At 39.5% G+C, this 22,278-nt stretch overlaps 1 protein-coding gene across 4 annotated transcripts in view; it reads right to left on the reverse strand.

Annotated features, from left to right (window-relative positions):
• Nucleotides 1-20,562, reverse strand: part of pcf11 (PCF11 cleavage and polyadenylation factor subunit) — a 36,030-nt gene extending 15,468 nt beyond the window's left edge. For 3 of the 4 annotated variants that reach the window (XR_827368.5, XM_010864370.5, XM_010864369.5), the window contains exons 1-7: nucleotides 20,211-20,562; nucleotides 17,579-17,704; nucleotides 16,965-17,147; nucleotides 13,250-13,459; nucleotides 11,847-12,862; nucleotides 7,841-8,024; nucleotides 5,000-5,588 (exon numbers count right to left, since the gene is read on the reverse strand). Coding sequence is in view for 3 of the 4 variants with exons in the window: in XM_010864370.5 (XP_010862672.4) it covers nucleotides 5,000-5,588; nucleotides 7,841-8,024; nucleotides 11,847-12,862; nucleotides 13,250-13,459; nucleotides 16,965-17,147; nucleotides 17,579-17,704; nucleotides 20,211-20,450 (2,548 nt within the window). In the remaining variant the exon portion in view is untranslated. The remainder of the gene's footprint in view (nucleotides 1-4,999; nucleotides 5,589-7,840; nucleotides 8,025-11,846; nucleotides 12,863-13,249; nucleotides 13,460-16,964; nucleotides 17,148-17,578; nucleotides 17,705-20,210) is intronic. The other variant, XM_010864371.5, reaches the window with a different exon arrangement.
• Between the last annotated feature and the right edge of the window lie 1,716 nt (nucleotides 20,563-22,278).

A 22,278-nucleotide genomic window follows, 5' to 3' on the forward strand; every position in this document is an offset into this window, starting at 1 on the left:
AGAGGCCTGTAATTTTCATCATAGGTACACTTCAACTATGAGAGAGAAAATTAGAAAAAAAATCCAGAAAATCACATTGTAGGATTCTTTATGAATTTATTGGTAAATTCCTCTGTAAAATAAGTATTTGGTCACCTACAAACAAGCAAGATTTCTGGCTCTCACAGACCTGTAACAACTTCGTTAAGAGGCTCCTCTGTCCTCCACTCGTTACCTGTATTAATAGCACCTGTTTGAACTTGTTATCAGTATAAAAGACACCTGTCCACAACCTCAAACAGTCACACACCAAACTCTTCTATGGCCAAGACCAAAGAGCTGTCAAAGGACACCAGAAACAAAATTGTTGACCTGCACCAGGCTGGGAAGACTGAATCTGCAATAGGTAAGCAGCTTGGTGTGAAGAAATCAACTGTGGGAGCAATTATAAGAAAACGGAAGACATACAAGACCACTGATAATCTCCCTTGATCCGGGGCTCCACGCAAGATCTCACCCCGTGGGGTAAAATTAATCACAAGAACGGTGAGCAAAAATCCCAGAACCACATGGGGGGACCTAGTGAATGATCTGCAGGGAGCTGGGACCAAAGTAACAAAGGCTACCATCAGTAACACACTACACCCGCCAGGGACTTAAATCCTGCAGTGCCAGATGTGTCCCCCTGCTTAAGCCAGTACATGTCCAGGCCCGTCTGAGGTTTGCTAGAGAGCATTTGGATGGGCCAGAAGAGGATTGGGAGAATGTCATATGGTCAGATGAAACCATAATATAACTATTTGGTAAAAACTCAACTCGTCGTGTTTGGAGGAGAAAGAATGCGGAGTTGCATCCAAAGAACACCATACCTACTGTGAAGCATGGGGGTGGAAACATCATGATTTGGGGCTGTTTTTCTGCAAAGGGACCAGGAGACTGATCCGTGTAAAGGAAAGAATGAATGGGGCCATGTATTGTGAGATTGAGTGAAAACCTTTGGAGGGAGTTGAAAGTCTGTGTTGCCCAGCGACAACCCCAAAACATCACTGCTCTAGAGGAAATGGAGGAATGGGCCAAAATACCAGCAGCAGTGTGTGAAAACCTTATGAAGATGTTGACCTCTGTCATTGCCAACAAATGGTATATTAAGTATTGAGATGAACTTTTGTCATTGACCAAATACTTATTTTCCACAATAATTTACCAATAAATTCATAAAAGATCCTACAATGTGATTTTCTGGATTTCTTTTTCAAATTTTCTGTGAGAACTTGCACAATTGGTGGATGACTAAATACTTTTTTGCCCCACTGTACATAATTCCACGTGTTCATTCATAGTTTTGATGCCTTCAGTGAGAATCTACAAAGTAAATAGTCATGAAAATAAAGAAAACGCATTGAATGAGAAGGTGTCCAAACTTTTGGCCTGTACTGTACATGTATCATGCAGAGAAGTAATTCGCTATATTCATTTACATCCACCCCAAAAAGTGTGCCATTTTTCCTAGAGCCCAGCAGGTAAATTTTGTATATTTTTTTTTTTATAAAGATAAACACACATTTGTTGTCTATTCAAGAGTATAATAATATAAACGGTATACAAAAATGTTAACTATACCTGCATATCATGGCTTTTGTTATGAACCATACTATGCAGCTACTATATTGATGCAGCATGTGGTCTGTTTGCAAGGATGCTAAAACTCACTTTGATATGATCAGCTTAAAATAAGTGTCATTAATGTAACAAGCATCTTCATTGGAAAACATTTGCGTTATTAATTTACTTTTGAGGAGGACCCAGCATTACCTGGGTCCTCCTCAGCTTGGACTTGTGCTCATAGTAAGTGAGCTCTGCATCGGACAAGTCTGCCCCAGTGGCCACTCCCCCGGGGGGCGTGGCCAGTAGTGGCTTCTTCCTGGTTGGCAGCAGGTGGTGCAGATGTCCGTGGCCATCCTCACTGGAGTAAATTAATATATTATTGCTATACTTTCTATAATCGAAATATTAAATACTTCTACCCATATTGTTCATATTCCCCATCCTACTCTTGAAAATTGCTGCTAGTTTAGACATGCATACGATTGTATATTCTTTGCCGTTTGCTTTATTTATTTCTTAATTCTTACTATATAGATGTCGTATGCCATGTCACAAGAATTTGATTGTGCAGGATGCTGTGTTATTTGGTAATTTGATAAATAAACTTTGAACTTCTGGATTTCCTTTGTTTGGATTGACTTTACCTGATCACATCTTGACCAAGATGTTTGCCTGCACCTGGGGTTTTTGGTTTGAAATGTAATTCTACCCGCTCTGCAATAGGCTCTGTCTCTCCCGAGTCATATTGTGGGAGAATCAATGGAGCAACTCCGCCAACGAGACAAACAAAGTTTGAGAAACATTTTACAGAGCATCGTGACCCACTCACTTAGAAGAGAACTAAAGGCAAATGCAATTCCATCAAGTTACCCAGTTCAACCCATGGAGACAAGACATGCGGTAAGTAATATTTCTGATTGCTATGTTATAGACACAAAGTACACATTGCCTCCGGATATTCTGGGCAAGGTTGGGGTGCTACAGGGTTCACCATCAACCCCCTTTAGCTGCTGGCAAGCTTCTATTTGGTCATTTCATCAACTGTGTTTCATCAAGTAAGGCTCTATTCCCAGAAAACATTTCCTCCTGCTCGCGTTCAGTCAGACATATGTATTTTCCTTTCTCTCAAGCAAATTAAGTTTGACTATCCAAGGTGAATATCAAAGACTAAATAGGTAACCTTTCCAGCTAGTGAATACTAACTTTTGTTTGTGATGTATACATTTACTCTTCCTGAAAGAACGGGTAGATTGATATAATTGTTAACAAAAATGACCGGGAAAACACAGGAAGCGTTTACCTGTTTATTGAAAATGAAAAAAGGTTTACTATTTTGAGGAATACAACAACGTCATATTCTTTGAGGAAAACACCACCACTTGTCTTTGTTTAGAGTGTTTTATAAAAGAGTAGTTTTCCGCTTACAGCACAGCTTTGTAATAGTGGTACAAACGGTTTCCATTATGGGGGCAACCGCAAATGTTTTTTTAACGGCCGATTCCAATTATTAGTGATCAAGGAGAACAATGGCTAATATTTTGGGCTGATATATTTCCGGTAATAATTTAGTTTTTACTGTCAAAAGTTAAGTAACAGAAAACAGAACAGTTGAAACATATTTTGAAGAATAAAGTGCAGGGAGCTCTTAGCAACATTTCTTGTGAACTTCAATATTATTTAGATAAAATAATTTACTAAACAGCTTCCCAAATCAAGTACATTTTACCATTTACAATAATTGTCAGGTTTACTTCCTGTAAAAATAAAATGTTTCTGTGGTGTAGCCATCTGCAAGGAAAGGGGGTTTTAAATGAGAAAGTTAAGAGGGTCAAAGAACTAAAATATAACTTATATTAAAGCACAAAAATGCTTTACTTATTAAAGCACAAAAGTTGGTTTTAATTCTATGAACGTCTTGGTATAAAGAATGTGCAAGAATTAAAATTATTTCAAGTTTTTTGCTAGTCAGCTGACCAAATTAATGGTAAACAAAAACATTTGAAGTTACACTAGCCATTGCATTCAAATAACGTTAGCTAATTAATTCAAGACCCAACGTTAGCTACTGGTGTTGCTAACTAATGTTCATGCAGTTTGCGAGGTAGCCAGTATAGTAAAGTTCAAATAATAATCAACAGAATTTACTCACAACAGAGGTGAAATCTTTAACGTTAGCAAAGATGACGTTACTTTTGCTAAACCTAGCTACAATCATGTAAAAACATAAAAAGACATTCGGGCAAGTATTCAGTTATATATTAATTGTTACCTTACTAAGAAAGTTAGCCATCTAGTTGCATTCACACTGACATTGTTACACAAAAATATCACTACATAAATAAACTCAAACATTAGCATTAGCTATCCTTTACTGCAACGAGTATTAGGCAGGGTTTCTTGCGTATCAGATGTGGCTGATTTATCATGTTTGATTTATTAAACAAGCGAGGTAAAGTTAGTTTTATAATGGACATTCAGTTGATATTCGTACTCGTCAATAGCTATGAAGTGAAGCATTCCATTATAATGAAAATGACGTAGTGGATTAACGTTAGTCCACAAAATAAACTAGATATTGTCATCACAGAAAAATATAATGAGGGTAATGTTTGTTGCAACTTCAGTTCAGATAATTACGATGTTTATAGCAACGTCAGCATTCTTACCTCTCGTCTCTGCGTTTTTCGTTCCCATGTCTCCCTCACAAATATGACATACTGTGCAGTAGAGATGTACAGTATTGATTGGCCATTTACTTGTGATGTATAACCAATCTGATAATTTTGCAGCCAGGACATTGAGCAATATAAGCAAAAACCTTAAAAAGAGATGCAGCTGCCAGAGAAGCACATTTAAAACTAAGTATTTTATCGGAATTTATATCAGAGAAATGAACGATTCCGATTATTGTAAAAACATCAGATCCAATTATTGGCCAGGCTGATAGTCGGTCGACCCCTAGTTTGCATTCATGAATTTGGACAATGCTAATAACGCTAATTACAGAACGGGCAGAGCCGAATAGTGGATTGTTTGAAAGAATGATGTGCCTTCAGAAAAATCTCTTGGGAGGTGCTTTTAGAAAATATGAATTTTGGACAAAACTATTGTAATTCAGAATTTGTCTATTCATGGTGTTTATTTTTTGGAGTCCTATGTTATTAGTATGTTTAGAACAATACTTCTGTATTATTAAAAAAGCATTTGTCAGCTATTGGTTGAGATATTGTTAAGTTGCTCCTTATAAAAATAATTTATAATTTATAAATTAAGTCTATAACTAAAACAAAATGTAGAGAAAGTGAAAGGGTCTGAACACTTTCCAAAGGCATTGTGTGAATGCGTCAGTGTACATGCATGTAAAACAAAAATATAACCACAGGTTCATCATTACACAACGAAAAACAGCACTTGCCTTTGAGTCTGTCGGTGGCGCTGGTCTCCCTGGGGTCTTGTCTTCTCCGGAAGCGGAGACCTGGCAGAGACTTGAGCCTAGGGAACTCATTCCCATGGCTGTACTCCTGAATGATGGCTGTCGGGGCAGGATGCTCTTTAGGCAACCTGGTAAACTTTATTCCAGAAGGGGGTGCGGTGCTCCCCCGGCTTCCCCCGGTACTGTTACCCCCAGGACCCTCCACGGGTACCTCCAGCCCGGCTTCTCCCTCATCCTGACTGTCCTCTCCGTCCCAAGCCTCCCCTTCTTGGCCCTGCTGCCTCAGCATCACCTGGGTCCTCCTCAGCTTGGACTTGTGCTCGTAGTAAGTGAGCTCTGCATCGGACAAGTCTGCACCAGTGGCCACTCCCCCGGGGGGCGTGGCCAGTAGTGGCTTCTTCCTGGTTGGCAGCAGGTGGTGCAGATGTCCGTGGCCATCCTCACTGGAGCCTTCACGGGAGCCGCCTCCTCGCAGCTTCTCTTCCTGGTACTGGAACAGCTGCTTGATCTGGTGGGCCACGTTTAAGAAGTCATCATTGCTGATCTCTCCGTTCTCGAGCCGCTTACTGGCCTAGTGGAGGAAAGAGCAAATCATACTTTGACAATGAATATAAGTCCTCTTCAGTGCTTTAAATATGCGACCAAATCAATGAGATTCACAAGTCTTTGACTAGATTGTTGTTGTACTTTCTGGCAAAACTATTTGTCTCAGAACTTAATGCCACTTTAAAATGGATTACCATTGGAGAACCATGGCAAGCATGGCAAGGTCTAGGGAAGGCATTTATTGTTTGATGCAGCTATGAGACCAGCTACTGGTGTGCAGCTAGTTTCTTTCAAAATAATTTTACAAATGAATGAAGTTTAGCCATTATTAGCCAGATCCCAAGTTGTTTGAGCTCTGTGACTAACTACTTAACAGGATCCGCCAGTCAGCTGAGAATGATTGTAAATAAACAGTTTGTACTAGAAACACTAGCTCAGTATATTTATTTATTTTTGTATAGCGCAACTAAGCAGTGTTCACTAGTGCCGCATTTCCACTGGTGCATTTTCCACTGGTGCTATTACCCAGTCAACACAACCAACATTACTACCCCGGTACCATGGCCACACCGGTGATTTACACTAATGCTGGTGTTAGAAATCGGGCTGTTTTGTATAGTGGTTGTAATAATTATCGCATACCCATTGGTCAAGGGAGAGAGAAATTATATTATTTATTGCAGCATTAGAAAGTTACAGACCTGGTCTTCCTTACACAACCTCAATCTCATCTCACTGTAATGTTGGTTACAAGCTGATATATACATTGAAGGGTGTGTCTACCTAGCAAAGATCAGGTTTCCAAGACAGTAACCCCCATGCCAAATGGTCAATGTAAACATTCCTGGGGTTAGTAGAGCGCAACAGAGAGATAATCTAAACAGAGGTTTCTGTTGTTCTCATTATCTAGTCACATTCACCTACAATGGAACGTACATTCACATTGTAATTGTTAATGCTCAGATTCCACATTGGCTTTAGACTTTCCTGTTTTGACTATACATTTGGTACCAAGTAGGGGTGTCGCAATATACCGATATTGATGATAACCATAACATTTCAAAAAAGAAATATTGATATTGAGTTAACGATACACATATGATAATATCATATTCACTAGGCGAAACTGAAGTAGCATTTTTCCAAAAACTGCTCTAGGTTTGTCAATACCTTATTAACGTCACCTATAGACAAATAATGCATTTGCTTAAACAAGGAGACTGGACCCATGCACGGGCGTTGAAATCAACTTGTTAGCTCCACAATATTTCCAAAAAGTCCTCTTGGTTATTCCATAGCTTATTCATGGACAAACGATGCATTTGCTTAAACTACGAATCTGGACCTATACACTGGACCTATAGACTTAACGCCTTTTCGTAGCCTATTCACTAGGCGAAAATGTTTTGTATTTTTCCCAAAACTCCCCTTTGTATTATGCCTTGTAGATCTTTTGTTTATGAGTTCATCTGGTTGCCTTTTCAATATAAATTAAGTGTAATTGTTCTTTTTGCAAGCTTTATTTTTTTGTAAAATAAGTGGTAAAATAAAAAATAACACCATGCCCAGTTTGTTTATAATACGGCATTTGAACTTCAGTAAATTTTGAACTCCCACGACGGGCTCCTTCTCCACCTACACTTGTGACACTGCAACTGTAAGCCAGTGTATTCATTTTTTTAATTGAGTCAAACTTCGGTCATTACAACTCTTTCCGTTCAGAGTCCGCGCTTCCCTGTATTGTTGCTTTATTTTCTTTATTGTATCAGGGATCTGTTTGTTAGATCGGATTAAAAACATTACGAAAAGCCTAAAGCAAACGATACACATCGCTATGCTGTGTTTTCGCAGCATGTAACGGGTCAAGCCGCAAAAACCGCCCTATGTCCTAAAGTCCGGGGCTTGGCACAAAGTGCTATGGCCTAATGGCAGACCGCTGCTGGCCTGTGTCACTGGAAACAGAAACATTTCTGGACTTTAGGGTAAAACACCAGTGTTTGGCACCAGTAGAAACAAGACGCAGTACACTGCTCTGATCTAGGAAAAAGGCTACTTAGTTGTGACAGATTTTGTATGCCTCTACAGAAGGGAGACAGAGAGATCACCAGAGGAAAGCACATTGAAGGTACCAGATGTTTGTTTGCTTGACAATGCTAATTAGCTAGCCCGAAGAAAGTCTGAATAAAATTATTACTTGAAACTAGATAACCTCATTAATTAAGAGAAAATTGGGATTATTATTTGTTTAAAGGCCCTTTAAGTGTTTTTAAGGCATACCTTTTTAAGCAGGTCTCTCTTGCTGGCCGAGTGGAGCGCCTCTGGGATCTGCAGATTAGCATCGACGCTGAGGCGGTGCTGTTTGGGGGTACGGGGTGTTGACGGTCTCTGGCTGCTGGAATACGACGGCCGTCTCAGCAGAGGACCTGCTCCTTTTCCATAAGCCTCCTCTGATGACTTCAGACTGAGGGGATGAAGTGATGTTATTTTATTAAGACTTGAAAATACACAAAGAAATTAAGGGAACACTTGAAATCGGATTTCGATAAACAAAATATATAAAAGATCTAAATCTCTACTGCACATTGCATAATTCGATGAGAACAAAATGTAACAACAGTCAATGGAAACCAAAATCACCAATCAATTGAGGGCTGGATTCAAACTCACACCAAAAATCTAAGAAAAAACCATTGAAATCACATGCTGTTCCAACGGCAACACAATGTGACTCAGTAGCATGGATGGTCCCCACATGCCTGTATGCACTCCCGACAATGTCTGGGCCTGTTTCTGAGGAGACGGCAGATGGTGTCCAGGGGGATAGTCTCCCAGACTTGGATGAAGGCATCAGTGAGCTCCAGGACAGTCTGTGGTGCTACTTGGTGGCAGCACATGCACTGATACATAATGTCACAGGGGTTCAGGTCTGGGGAATAGGAGGGCCAGTCAAAGGCATCAATGCCTTCATTATCCAGGAACTGCTTATGCACTCTAGCCACATAGTCCTGCACCAGGAGGAACCCAGGGCCCATTGCACCACCGTAATGTCTGACAATGGGTCTGAGGATTTCATCCCGGTACCTAACAGCAGTGAGGATAACGTTGGCTAGCAAGTGGAGGTCTGTGCGACCCTTGAAGGATACACCTCCCCAGACCATCACTGACCCACCGCCAAAATGGTCATGCTAGAGGATGTTGCAGGCAGCATAACGTTCCCCACGACACCACCAGACTCTTTTACGTCGGTCACATGCTGTGTGAACTTGCTCTCATCTGTCAAGACAATTGGGCGCCAATGCCAGACCTGCCAATTCTGGTATTCTCTGGCAAATGCAAATCAAGCTGCACGGTATTGGGCTGTGAGCACAGCACCCACAAGAGGACGTCGGGCCCTTACACACCCTCATGGAGTCGGTTTCTGGCAATTTGGTCAGAATCATGCACACCAGTAGCCCACTGGAGATCATTTTGTAGAGCCCTGGCAGTGCTCCTCCTGTTCCACCTCACACAGAGGATCAGATACCAGCCCTGCAGTGGAGTTGATGCCCTTCTACGGCCCTGTCCAGCTCTCCTTGTGTAACAGCCTGTCTGCTGATATCTCCTCTATGCTCTTGAGACTGTACTGGGAAACCTTCTTGCGATGGCATGTATGGATGTGCCATCCTGGAGGACCAGGAGTGCCTGTGCAACCTGAATGGGCTCCAAGTACTGCCTATGCTACCAGCAGTGACAAGGACACTAGCAAAACACAAAAGTAGCATTCTTAATTTTTTTGAGCAGTGTACTTTGGAACAGATGCCAAAACATACACATGCTTAACTACACTTTTTCCAGAAACAGGATTCTCGGAAACTGTTGCATAGTTGCAAGAGTCTTGTGACTACAGTACACAGATATGCAGACATCAGGGATTTTCCTGCATATAAAACTCAAAGGCAGCCGTCTTCCCAAAATCTTGCACCGACTGTGTGTGGCTATGGTAAAACATAATTATGCACTCATACACTAAATAGCCTGCCAGTGAAATACTGCAGTGAATGTGACCATAGGAGGAAGCGTTTTTCATATTGGCAGTGATGCTAGATGCATGTTTCCCCATAATTTGGGGTTTTTAATGGGCTTGTGCAGGACGATTTACAGAAAGATGTATAGACTAAATTGCATTTGAGCTGTTTTTTTGTGGAGTTTGCGGATTTCATGATTTACTGTCAATTATCTGGCAACATTGCTTACAGGATCTTACCGGTCCTGACTTAGCAAAGACGAGTAACGTTGGAAAATCAAGTGGATCCTTCTTTTACACTCAAGCCAGTCAACATATTTCAATAAAATGTATCGCCTAAACTACATCCAATCCACATAACATTTGTTAAGGTTTCAGATGAATCACAAATGTTTTTCAATCGAGTTTGCGAGACACAAATATGACTGGTGAAAAGACAATTAAATTAGGGTATGTAGGATACAGTCCCCAATGACATTATCTGTGATATACTGTGTAAAAATATACAATTAACATATTTAAGTCACAAACACTATAAATATAGGAACATGAAGTGAAGATGCTGGATCAGCGCAAACGCCATAGCCAACTAGTACAGCTGAAGGATAACGAGAGAGGGGGATAAACAATGTGGCGTCAAGGCAAGAATGGACAATAAATAACGCAACAAGGCTATAATATGTACTGCTCGGTTTCAAGTTAAATTAACAAGAACATAATATAAAAACTAAAACAGACAAAATAATGACTGATTATATAGCTTCATGAGTGATTTCATTTTTATTTATTCCTTTATCTTCTAATAAACAGTTGGTCAATGGCAGAATGTTTTTTTGGGTGGCCTACACATAATGAAGAGGGAATTATATGATCTGCATGCGAGAAGCAATGGAGCCAATATCTTTGGCGACTAAGGAAAACAGCTAAGCAGAAACTAAAGGCTGGATGCACTCAAGTTCAAAAATAATTCTACTAGCCCTGCGGCGGTATTCACAAAACATTTGCTCTTACCACTAGGAATCAGACTCAAATAGCACTAAAGGTTCCTAGCTAAGCGTTACCTCTTAAAACCTATTCACAAAGCGGCAAAGACCAACTTTTACTAAGGAAAGGGAAGAGGTCTTAAGTTAAGAGAATGGGTGGGATTGACCTTGTTGCTATGGAAGATGTTGTGTTCCACGAACAAGCTTAATTTCTATACCCACATTGATTGGCTGATAAGGGAGGGGTCTCTGTCAGTGAATTCATCATAGCAATACTCCAGAAGGATTTGTAAAAGATATTCAAATAAAAATGTACGCTAAGTGTCACTGATTAAACATGAAACCAAGAATTATATACTGACTAGTCAAGATATGTTCAGCTAATTGTCAGCCACTTACATGTCTGGCAGCTCGTAAAGAAATTAGTGCTCATATTTTGATGGCGCAATAATTCATGCAATTAAGTGTCCCATCCATAGCACCAACTACACCAGGTGGTGGAGCTATGGCCATGAAGTAGGCTTTGTTTTTTTGTAGTCGCCGAGCATCATGAGGAAACCAAATTATTTGTGGGAAGATATGGGGTCTAGGGAAGGCATTTATTGTTTGATGCAATATTCAACTGACAGATGACAGATATACATAGTTAGTCTGCACTGCATAGCTGCATTTTCCCTGAGGATTTCCAATGTTATTGGGTTGTTTCTGTTTGTTGAAGAGACAGCATACCTGACTATGATCATAATACCCTCGTGATTAAGGAAACACCTTTTTAAAAGCTCAGTATCAATAAATGTTTCCAAAACATTGACCTGATTATAAGGTGGACTGCGGGCAGCAGTCATTTTGGGATTGCTTGTGATTTGGTCTTAGTGACTTAGGAGTCCTCTTGACTACCCTTAACTTTTCACAGATTTAGGAGCTGGTTTTAGAACTAAAACACCAAAAAATTGAGTCGACATGAAAGAGCAGACAAAACATCCAGTTCCAGAAAATAGATACACACCCAAACCTAACCAAAATACCACCAGATAAGGGAAGAGCTGACCATGTGTGTCAACATTTCAGATGAAGATGAGAAATAACTGGGCAGGGCTAAGAACACCTTTGACTTGTTGCAAAATATACTACTACACAGCAGACATTAACTGCAAACCAATAAAGACATAAATGACACTCCTTTCCAAACCAAGTAAACAATTTCTGAATTGAGTCCTAATGGACAATTCGTATAGTATACAGAGAACAGTGTCTTTTGGGAAACTCTATACTAAACAGCACAGATCTGTCTACTCACTGTTTGTTCTCTTCCCATCCGCTCCTCCAGCGCTTGTTCTCCTTGGTCTCTTTGCCCTCTGAGGGGTTGCGGGGGGAAGAGTGGGTCTCCCTGGCCTCCACCAGCCTCTCCTCGGCCGGCCTCTTGGCTCTCCTGGGCTCAGATAGGCTCTTTTTGGGGGTTACTCTTTCCTCTCTGGTGGTCCCATGCTGGGCAAAGTCATCAGAGTGAGAAGAGTGTTTGCCTCCTGACTGCCGCCCTCCTTTCCCAGGTTTATGTGAAGGAGGAGAAGGGGAGATACTTCTAGCTCTTCGTTTGGGGGATCTCCTCTCTGTCTTCCTCTTAGGGGAGTGCAGGTGCTGCGGGGGGGAACGGGAGCGAGAACGGGAGCGCTTCCTTGCGTTTGTCCTGGCATTCCCTTTGATTTGGTTTTCAGGTTTCTCCACAAGTTCCGGTTTCTCCCGCTCGGATTTGTTTACCAAGCCATTCACCATTTTTCCCTTGTTGGACACTTTTATCGCCACTTCATCTCTCTCTTTCTCCTTATCAGCGCTTTTCTTCTTTTCCTTCACCTCCTCTTCTTTTGGATCTGCCTTGTCATGGAGGTGTTTCCTCAGTCTGGGATCTTTCTTGCCAGTGGCGTCCAGTGTGGCCTTCACATTCTCAGCCTCGTAGTGCTTGCTCTTCCCCAGCACTCCTTTAGGCATGGGAGAAAGAGACTTGGACTTGGCTTTCACCTCTAGGTGCTCCTTCTTGGGGGGGCGTGTTTTCTCTGGCTTGCTGGGTCTTTCTGGCAGCTGTTTTTCAGGTATATGTACTGATGTTCCCATACAATCTTTCTTACTGCTGTTTGATTCTTTGACCTGGGGGGCCCCTGGGCCTCCTCGGTTAAGGCGGGGATCCCTTGTAGGGGGTTTAGGATCAGAGACCGGAGGTATCCAGTGTTTGATGACCGGGGAGGACGGTGTGGCTTTTGGCACTAAGGCTGGTGCTGACAGAACCACATTTGCAGCCTGAAATATAAAAGAGGGGCAGGACTGAGAAAAACATCTTAGTGTTTAATAATGGAGATATGTTTTTGATAGATCATCCAGCATATCTGAAATATTGGTTCAATGATTCATCTTTTTCTAGAAACAATTCAATAAAAAGTCACGTTTATTTATAAAACGCAACGAATAAAACAGCATCATCCTGCACAATGAAATCCTTGTGACATGGCACACAACATCCACAGAGTAAGAATTAAGAGATACTTGAAGCAAAAATATAGCATAAACATAGCAATAATATACATAATGCAAACAAAAAAAAGAATAGGATGGGGAATATGAACAATATGAGTAGGAGTACTGAATATTATAGATACTGCAAGTATAGCAAATAAGTGAACAAAAACATTTTTATTTAACAGTAACTCTCACCAACTGTGCTTTGGTCTGCTCCAACTCCAGTTCTATTTTCTTTTGCTGAAGCTCCAGTAGTTGTTTCTGTTTGGCCAGAAGCTGCTGCCTGATCACCTGCTCCTGGGTTATGCTCTTTTCACTAATGCTGGGAACCACTGCAGTTTTGGGGCCAGGGGATGACAACACTGGTGGAGGAGACAGTGCTCTAGGAGAAGTGACCTCCTCAGGCTGGAGAAACAAAACAATCAGGTTAACAAGGAGTTGAGATGTATGGAAATGCCCAGAGGTATACAAGTGTTTATTTGTTTGTGTATATATATATGAGAGAGAGAAAAATTGATATTAATTTGTTTTCTTTGCATTATTTGAAGTCTGAAAACAATGCATATCTTTTTGGTTATTTTAATCAGTTGTTTTCTACAAATGAATACTCTAAATGACAATCTTTTTATTTGGAAATTGGTTGTGATTTTGCCAGTAGTTTATAGAATAAAACAAAAAAAATTCATTTTACTCAAACACATAAAAATTATTAGTTTCTTTGGTTTTACTATGAGGGGCGTGTGTGCGCGCACACCGATCAGCTATAACATTATGAACACCTGCCTAATATTGTGTAAGTCCCCCTTTTGCCGCCAAAACAGCCCTGACCGTTCGAGTCACGAACTCCATTAGACCTCTGAAGGTGTGCTGAGGTATCTGGCACCAAAACTTTAGCAGCAGATCCTTCAAGTCCTGTAAGTTGCGAGGTGGGGCCTCCATGGATTGGACTTGCTTGTCCAGCACATCCCACGGATGCTTGATTGAATTGAGATCTGGGGAATTTGGAGGCCAAGTCAACACCTTGAACTCGTTGTGTTCCTAAACCATTCCGGAACACTTTTTGCTTTGTGGCAGGGTGCATTATCCTGCTGAAAGAGGCCAGTTCCATCAAGGAGTACCCGTTGCCATGAAAGGGTGCAAATGGTCTGCAACAATGCTTAGGTAGGCAGTGCGTGTCAAAGTAACATCCACATGAATGGCAGGACCCAAGGATTCCCAGCAGAACATTGCTCAAAGCTGCCACTGCCTCCACCAGCTTGCCTTCTTCCCATAGTGCATCCTGGTGTCATGTGTTCTCCAGGTAAGTGACGCACACGTGATGTAAAAGAAAACATGATTAATCAAACCAGGCCACCTTCTTCCACCTTCTTTCCTCTGTTGGATCGGACCATCAAATCCCAACGCTTGACCATTCTGCTTCTAACATCAACTTTGAGGACAGAATGTTCACTTGCTCCTCAATATATCCCACCCACTGACAGGTGCCATGATAATGAGATTATCAGTGTTATACACTTCACCTGTCAGGGGTCATAACCCTCTCCTGGGGACTCCCCAGCAATTCCATATATTAGATGAATCCCAGAGCTAGCACACCTGAATCAACTTTTTAACTAATTAACTAGCAAAAACTAATCTGTGAGATGGCTATTGGGTCCCCAGGAGAGGGTTGAACACCTATGAGCTAGAGGTACCAAATAATTAAATTTAAAATTGTCTTGGTATTTATTCCAAACATGAGGTGCACAAAAACTAAAAGCTTGTCTACATAACTCAATGGAGATAAAGGTTGCAAATTTTGAGGATTTTCCTTGGTTGACATCATAAAAGATCAACCAATCGATTAACCTTATTAAAAAAATTATTGTCTATGACAAGAAAATCTCCAATCTGTCATTTTTTCCCTAAAGAAAATCTAAAATTTCACAAGATAAGGACAACATGTAGATAACCAAATATTCCAAAAACAAGCCCAACGCTCTCATACCTCCTTGCTGGATAAAAAATTGAAATAGTATATTTTAAAACAGAAATAGTCAAAAAAAATGAATCTAGGCCTGTATTAAATAAATCTAACTCACCATTTTTGGATAAGTATGCCTACATTTAAATGAGAAACCTTTTCAGTTATTTAAAAACCAATAGTTTAAATTAAGTGTATTTAGACTCAGATTACTAAAATACGGCAAGCAGATCTGATTTCCAAGCAAGTCTATTGATTTTTATTCTAAAAAAAAATGTCACGAGTGCATGGGGAGAACAATTAGTCCAGCAGTTTAAAACACTTGAATGGCCTGAGGTCGCAGGGAAGCCCATGTATTGTCGTGGGCATCTTCCTTCATTTAGCCTACCTTCCACCAGTCCATTGGATTTCCATCCAGCGGTGGTAGAACATCCCAACGAAAGTTACTTTATCTCAGTAGCACCTTTCTATGCGTCTGGTGATTGTACCTCGCAATGGAATGCTATACCTCGGTTCCACCTAATTCATTAACCGTGAAAAGCCTTCACCATCAATAATATTTATTGGCATCTAATCTTTCTCTATTACCTGGCAAATCGTTTGAGAGGAGGACAAACCCCTAGCCAAGGTGACAAGATGTTTGCATGTCAAGTAATATATAACTGGCATTGTCATTGTGTTATTTTAACAAAGAATTTGCAGTGAACATTATAATTATTTTATCTAAATTTCAAAACAAACTTCATTCGCTTATTCTTTCATTGGATTATACTGCTGTAGATTATTCAGATGGTTCCCCCCCCAACTAGTTACATAGCATCCTGAAATAGACAACGTCGATAAAATTCTTATCGACAATTAAACAATCTTAGATTAATCATTAAAATCCCTAGTGGAGATTGCAGGTATCTCTAGAGTTAACCATCACTGAGATGGTGTTTGATAGTTTGTACTTAAGTATTTCAGCAAAAAAGTTATGTATGGGGGTAATTTATGCCGGAGTGCTTATAAAAAGAATAAATGCATAGATCTCTACTTCAGAGGGCCAGCCTACTTTCTGAAACAGTGAACAATGATGCGTGCTGAAACAACCACCTGTAATAAAGCATAATGCACTATGATAAACAGCATTAAGAGGTAGAAGCATTCATCAAGAACATCGCCATAATTGATAACGGAGTCAACAGAACAATTTGCTTTCTGCTAGACATTGTAAGGCATGACTTACTCCTGTATAGAATTTGTACCCTTTTTTAAAAGGTAAGATTTTCATCTATCCGTATGCCAAGTTATTTGTAGGCAGGAGCACATTCAATATGAGCACCAAGAGCAAACCAATCCAAATTTACAGGCACCTTTTAAGAATTAGAAAATGTAATACATTTGTTTTAGTCCCAGAAATTAACACCCACTTAACATCAAAAAGATCTCTGTAGGATAACAAATGCAGAGCGTAGACCATAAAGAGCCTGGTCAGCTGTAGGGGCAATAGTATAAAACAGTCATTGCTACAAGTAGCCAGATCAAAGATAATTGTTGACAATTTCCAAATTAGCAACAAGTGATCAAAATGTGTCAAAGGCTTTAGATAGACCAATAAAAAGTGTGGCAGCGTTTCCTGTTATCCAGACTACTTATTACATCATTTAAAACCAAGAAAGCAGCAGAGAGTGTGCTATAACGTGTCTGAATTTATATCACACTTAAGGGCTATTTTCTTATTGAACCAGAAAATGAATTACATTCGGTTGTTTATCAACATTAGCTGGCTTACTGAACTGGTTTCATAGGATAGCTACCCTCTGGGTCGTTGTTAAGGGCCAATGTCTTAGCACTTTACACATCATAATGTCATAAAGGGTTGCAAGGGCAAAAACTTCAAGAACAATATCGCTTCCACTTAAGCAGATCCTCCTCTGCTACGCTCTAAGAAGACTTTTTACTTACATGTTTTAAAAACCTAGGGTTGACATGAATGCTGGCATTCACGGTAGGTGGTAGTGGTTTGATTGGCCAGGCCGGGTCAAGAGAATTGACCCGCACGTCCAGTGCGTACAGTTTCTTCAGGGGGAAGATCTCATCCCAGGTGGAGCGCAATTTGAACAGACTTTTCCTAGTGTTCTCATCCACCTAGAACAGAGGACACAGCTTGGACCACAGCTCAACTTAATTCCTGCTTCAGAATACACAGCACTTTATGAACAGTGAATTTAAACGCCTGTGGTAAACTAGTACATAAAATACTAGTATTATCAAAAAGGCACTTGGAAAGTGTATCATCACACTTCGCAATAAGCACTTAATACTAAACTGCTATGAAAAAGATAAAACTTTCTGTAAAACATACTGTTTACTAGATTGACACTTATCCGCTTGGATATACAATCAAGCACTAACTTTTACCCCAAAGGGGAAACAAACATTTTATTATTATGAATGCATTATTGTATTTTATCAGGCAAATACCAAGGGGACTATAAACTAAAAGCAAGCAGCACAACTAATGTTAAACAGGTGCTTATTCATCTTCTAGAATGCAAAAAATTGAAAGTAATATATACCTTTTCAAACACACATATAAATGAAGTGACTAGGTTTTTAGCAAACACTGCAAGGTATTCGCCTCCAACATTCTTCACTATGGAATCCACTAAGTACAAAACTGGAAGCTTCTCGGCAGCTGGAGCCTAGGATAATAGAAAACTCAACAAATTTAGAAAACAACAGGGGTTAAAACATTTCATCACATCATTTAAGCAAAAGGAACCTTGTAACCAAGTTTGTGGGAAGGGGAGTCCATGTAAATCAGGCAAAAAAAAAAAAGAACTACGTATATTCTCCCATGATTTAAAAAAACTCTCCATTGTCTGTTTAAGGAAAGATCATTACATAAAAGGTGGAGAGAAAAAAAAATTACAACGCAAACAAATTTATCAGTGATGTAATTACGAAACACCAAACATCCCCGCATCAGGTAAATGTTGTGAAATGCCTTTTAACATTTTATCCATTGAAAAAGATCCACTCTCTCCTTCAAAAAATGTTTGTACTCAAGTCTTCATTCTTATGGAAGGATTGTTGTATTTATATAAAAAAAAAAAAAATGTGGGTTTCTTGCAGTCTTGTATTGAGGTAGGGGAAGCAACATATTGACAATCCAGGAGAAAATGAATGTCCTTTTTTTTTTTTTTTTTACCTCCAAAGAGTGTCTCTGTCCTAGAGAACACAATTTGTACTTTACCATTTTAATAAGACGACATCATCCCACTGTGCGGGTCTCTTCAACAGTCCATTTGGAGAAAGTATTTTTATCTCCCTGAGAAAAATTGGTATGTATCTAAGTGGAAGTTGTAAAGAATAGAGCAGGATTTTGCGGTCGATTATTATCATTTATTTTTTTTAATTGGAGTTAATATCAAACAATGTCCTGAACAATGTGCAATGAAAAACAAATGAATAGAAGTGAACTTGTTAAATGGTTGGTGAGAGCACATGATAATCAGTTGATTATCACAATTGACACTTCAATAAAAACAACTCCAATTATGCAACTAGTCTGCATTTAAGCCAATAGACATACCCATGTAAATAGACAATGCTTTGATTCTGATGAGTGGTCATGATCAAATTGATCAAAAACAGAGTTTAACACCAATCAGGCAATAACCAGTCTGTATCAATAAATTACACTGGGAAATAAAAAAGACAAAAAGCAAATTTGATATTTTTTATTATCACATGTTACCATTCATTGACATTTCAAAATTCAAATAGTATAAAAATCTACTGATGGCTGATCAGTCAAATTTAAGAGACCAGTGAACTTTCACCACAAAATACTATTGACACTTAATTCCAAAACTACACTTACAACTACTCCGAAGTTAATTTACTACCTACTTTGGATATTAGTATGATTGAATGGTAGACTATGGTTATCTAACGTTTGCTTGCTAATAACTAACAAAAAAGTATATTGTCACCTGAAGTTGTAAGAAAAACATGTGAAAGACTAAAGCAAACATCTACGTGTTCAGAGGAGGGCAAACTTCTTGGCTCAGGGGCTACATCAGGATCATGAAATAAAATGGAGGGCCACATTGGTTTTGTAATTTGCTAATCATAAATGATTTGTAGGCCAAAAAATTGCAATAATTAAAATAAGTACACAGTGGGTCCATTAGAACATTTTTTTTAAAATTCAGATGTATACAAATGGGCTCGTGAGTTGTGTTTTACTTCCCCTCAAATCTATTTTATTACCGACCACGGGTCAGATGGAATTGCCTCGCGGGCAGAATACTGCGGGCCTTAGTTTGCCCACCCCTGAATTGTAGCTTTCACTGTTAGCTAAATTACTAACTAGGTACTGTAGAACAGTTTTACATACTGTTTTGAAACTGACAACTGCGTCGCAGTAAACTGAGATAATTAGTCAATCGCATTGTTCTGTCTTAACTATTTAAGTGTCGGATACGTACATTTAAGTACTGAGAAACAAAAAAAGCATGTAGCCTGTTTCGCCGCTTTAAAACGTATCTACATAGTAATGAACAAGTTAGTATGTTGATAGATAACGTTACTAACTATATATCAAAATGACCGATGTCTGTGTCGTTAACCTCACGCCTATCAGACAGAAAGACGACAGTACAGTAACAAAAGTTAGTTAGCTAATTAACCAACCTGGTAAATACCTACCAGTAACTACAGTACCTAGCTATTCAAGTTTCCAATAGTTAAATGTATTCGTTTTGACTGACTCAATCAGCATTCCAAAATGGCAACGGCTTCACGAAATGGTTAGACCCAATCCGCTTTCCGCACAGATTGGGTTGGTTAACTGTAGGTACAGTACAATACTGTCCCTACCTAGTAAATACATACTAGGTAGTCATCCATATTTGAAACCAGCGTTAGATGTTAACTAGCAACATCAACTTCCTAAGGTGACATTGCCATATAATAAAAGCAACAAGTTAACGTTATTCACCATGACAATAAGTATATCTAGTAAACGAAACTAGTGCTGTTGACAAGAAACATTAACGGTATCTGTACGTCACTAATGTTACAACGACAGCGATTTTACACAATGACATGTTGCGGCCATGTTGGGTAACTGCTATTGCTAACATAAAGGCCCTTCGTTGTTTAAATAGCTGAAATTGAAAATTCTTTATTCATAAAAACCTTGGTAATTTGTGCTTCAATTATTGCGACGATATCCTTGGCGAAGTGCAGATTCTCCTCTGCCAGAATGGTCAGCATGTTGATGTGGGGTTTACTGTTGAATGTCAAATCTTCGAGGGAGGACTGATACTCTCGACAGGCATCTTCCCTCGCCGCGTCGTCCATCTTTGCGATGTCTGATCGGTCAAAAACTAAACCAATCTTATCAGAAACATAACCATTAATTACGAGGCAGTCCATTAACACATTAGGTCCTATATTTATTTCCAAAATCGTTACGAATTATTCTGTATTCCCAGTGATCTCGAATCGACGGTTCCACTCGACTTCACTGTGGGAGAAGATGGCGGCTCCAACGCAATAAACTATGCGCGTCATACAAAATAGATTTTATACAGCATCGCGTCGGTTTCTGCTATTGGCTGGCTCCTGTTTCAAACCCGTGGTTCCTTCACCATAATTGGTGAAAACGTTAACGACAACTCCGGTTAGCCAACCAACGTCAAATGCATGGCATAATGTTGGAACAAACGTTTACGCCAAGCACTCACAAATTCTAAATGTGTAATGAAGACAAATAGTGGAGGGCAGAACATTTTAAAATATTAGGTATAATGTATGTAACAAGTGGGAAATTAATAGTTGTGCAATGAGGCAAATGCAAGTACAAATGACAGTTCTAACTGCAATCGAGGCAAGTTGGAGGTGTACGTTAGCATGTGCAACTGAAATGCAGAGATAGCAGCAATGAGGTTCCCAAGGTAGACAAGTACATGTTACAACTGAAGAATGTAAGTGCAATGGCAATTCTAAATGTGCAGGCAAATTGAAGGTGCAAGGTGGCATGTGCAACTGAAATGCAGGGATATCAGCAATTCCATTTGTAACATACATTATACTTAATACTTGCACATTTCTTGCCCTTTTCTATTTGTTATTCTGGTTAGACACTAACTGCATTTCATTGTGCTGTACTTGTTCAATGACAAAAAAGTTGAATCTAATTCAAAAAGAAAAACACTAAAAACAGACAAAACAAAACTCTCATAGATAGCACAAGACAAAGTGCATTGCTATAAACAATACTGTCAAGGTTTACATGTACAATCAGAGCATGCCTGACGTACCACTCTGGAGAGTACTTATATCAGATACCCGGTTTTGAAATAGTTACACAATGTCTCCCACAAATATGTGTATTCCTTTAGAACAAAATGTAAACTGTTCAATGTATGGTGGTTGTGACTGTTTAACCCAGGGACCTACTGACCATGTACAAAGCCCTTCAACACATCAATACATGTAGCTTCTTTTAAGTCTCATACCTTAGTCAGTGCACAGAATACAAATGCTTGCAAAAAAAGTTACAAGCAACACAAAAAAAAATCAGTTTAGGTTCAACCATCACAGTTAAGACAGCAGCAGATTGTTACATTTACTAAGAGGTTATTCCCTTGATAGCACAATAATTTGCATTACCCAAAGCAGTTAAGCAACACAGAAACAAAAAATCCTCCAATAAATGTTTAAAATGAGCAAGGGCACAAGGATCCCAAACCTGCATGAAGTTGGCCCCCTACCCAACGCAAAACCTCAGGAAAATGTGCTCAATCGTTTGTGTTCCGTTTGTGCTGGTTTGTGCCGTTAACATTTTCATTTGCGCTGCTGTCATTTTATAGATATTAAATAATATTTTATAGGTCATTCTGAGGTCACTCAGCCCACCAACATCCTCCAAAATCAACAAAAATTGACTTGTTGGTTTGTGCTTTGTTTGTGCGGGTTTGTACCGTTAAAAGTTTTGTTTGTGCTGCTTCGTTATTTTATATATTAGACATTTAATTACTGGTGATGATATCACTCAGCCCCCCAACATGCTCCAAATTGAGTCAAAATAGGCTAATTTGTTTGTGCTTCCTTTGTGCCATTGAAAGTTTTGTTTGTGCTGATGCAGCGTTTTATATATTTGACATTTAATTTTAGGTGTCACCAGCCCCACAACCTGTTCCAAGCTGCCTCAAAATAGGCTCAATCATTTATGCTCCATTTGTGCCGCTGAAAGCTTTGT

This window comes from Esox lucius, chromosome 7 (genome assembly GCF_011004845.1).
Source record: "Esox lucius isolate fEsoLuc1 chromosome 7, fEsoLuc1.pri, whole genome shotgun sequence".
Taxonomy (NCBI): domain Eukaryota; kingdom Metazoa; phylum Chordata; class Actinopteri; order Esociformes; family Esocidae; genus Esox; species Esox lucius.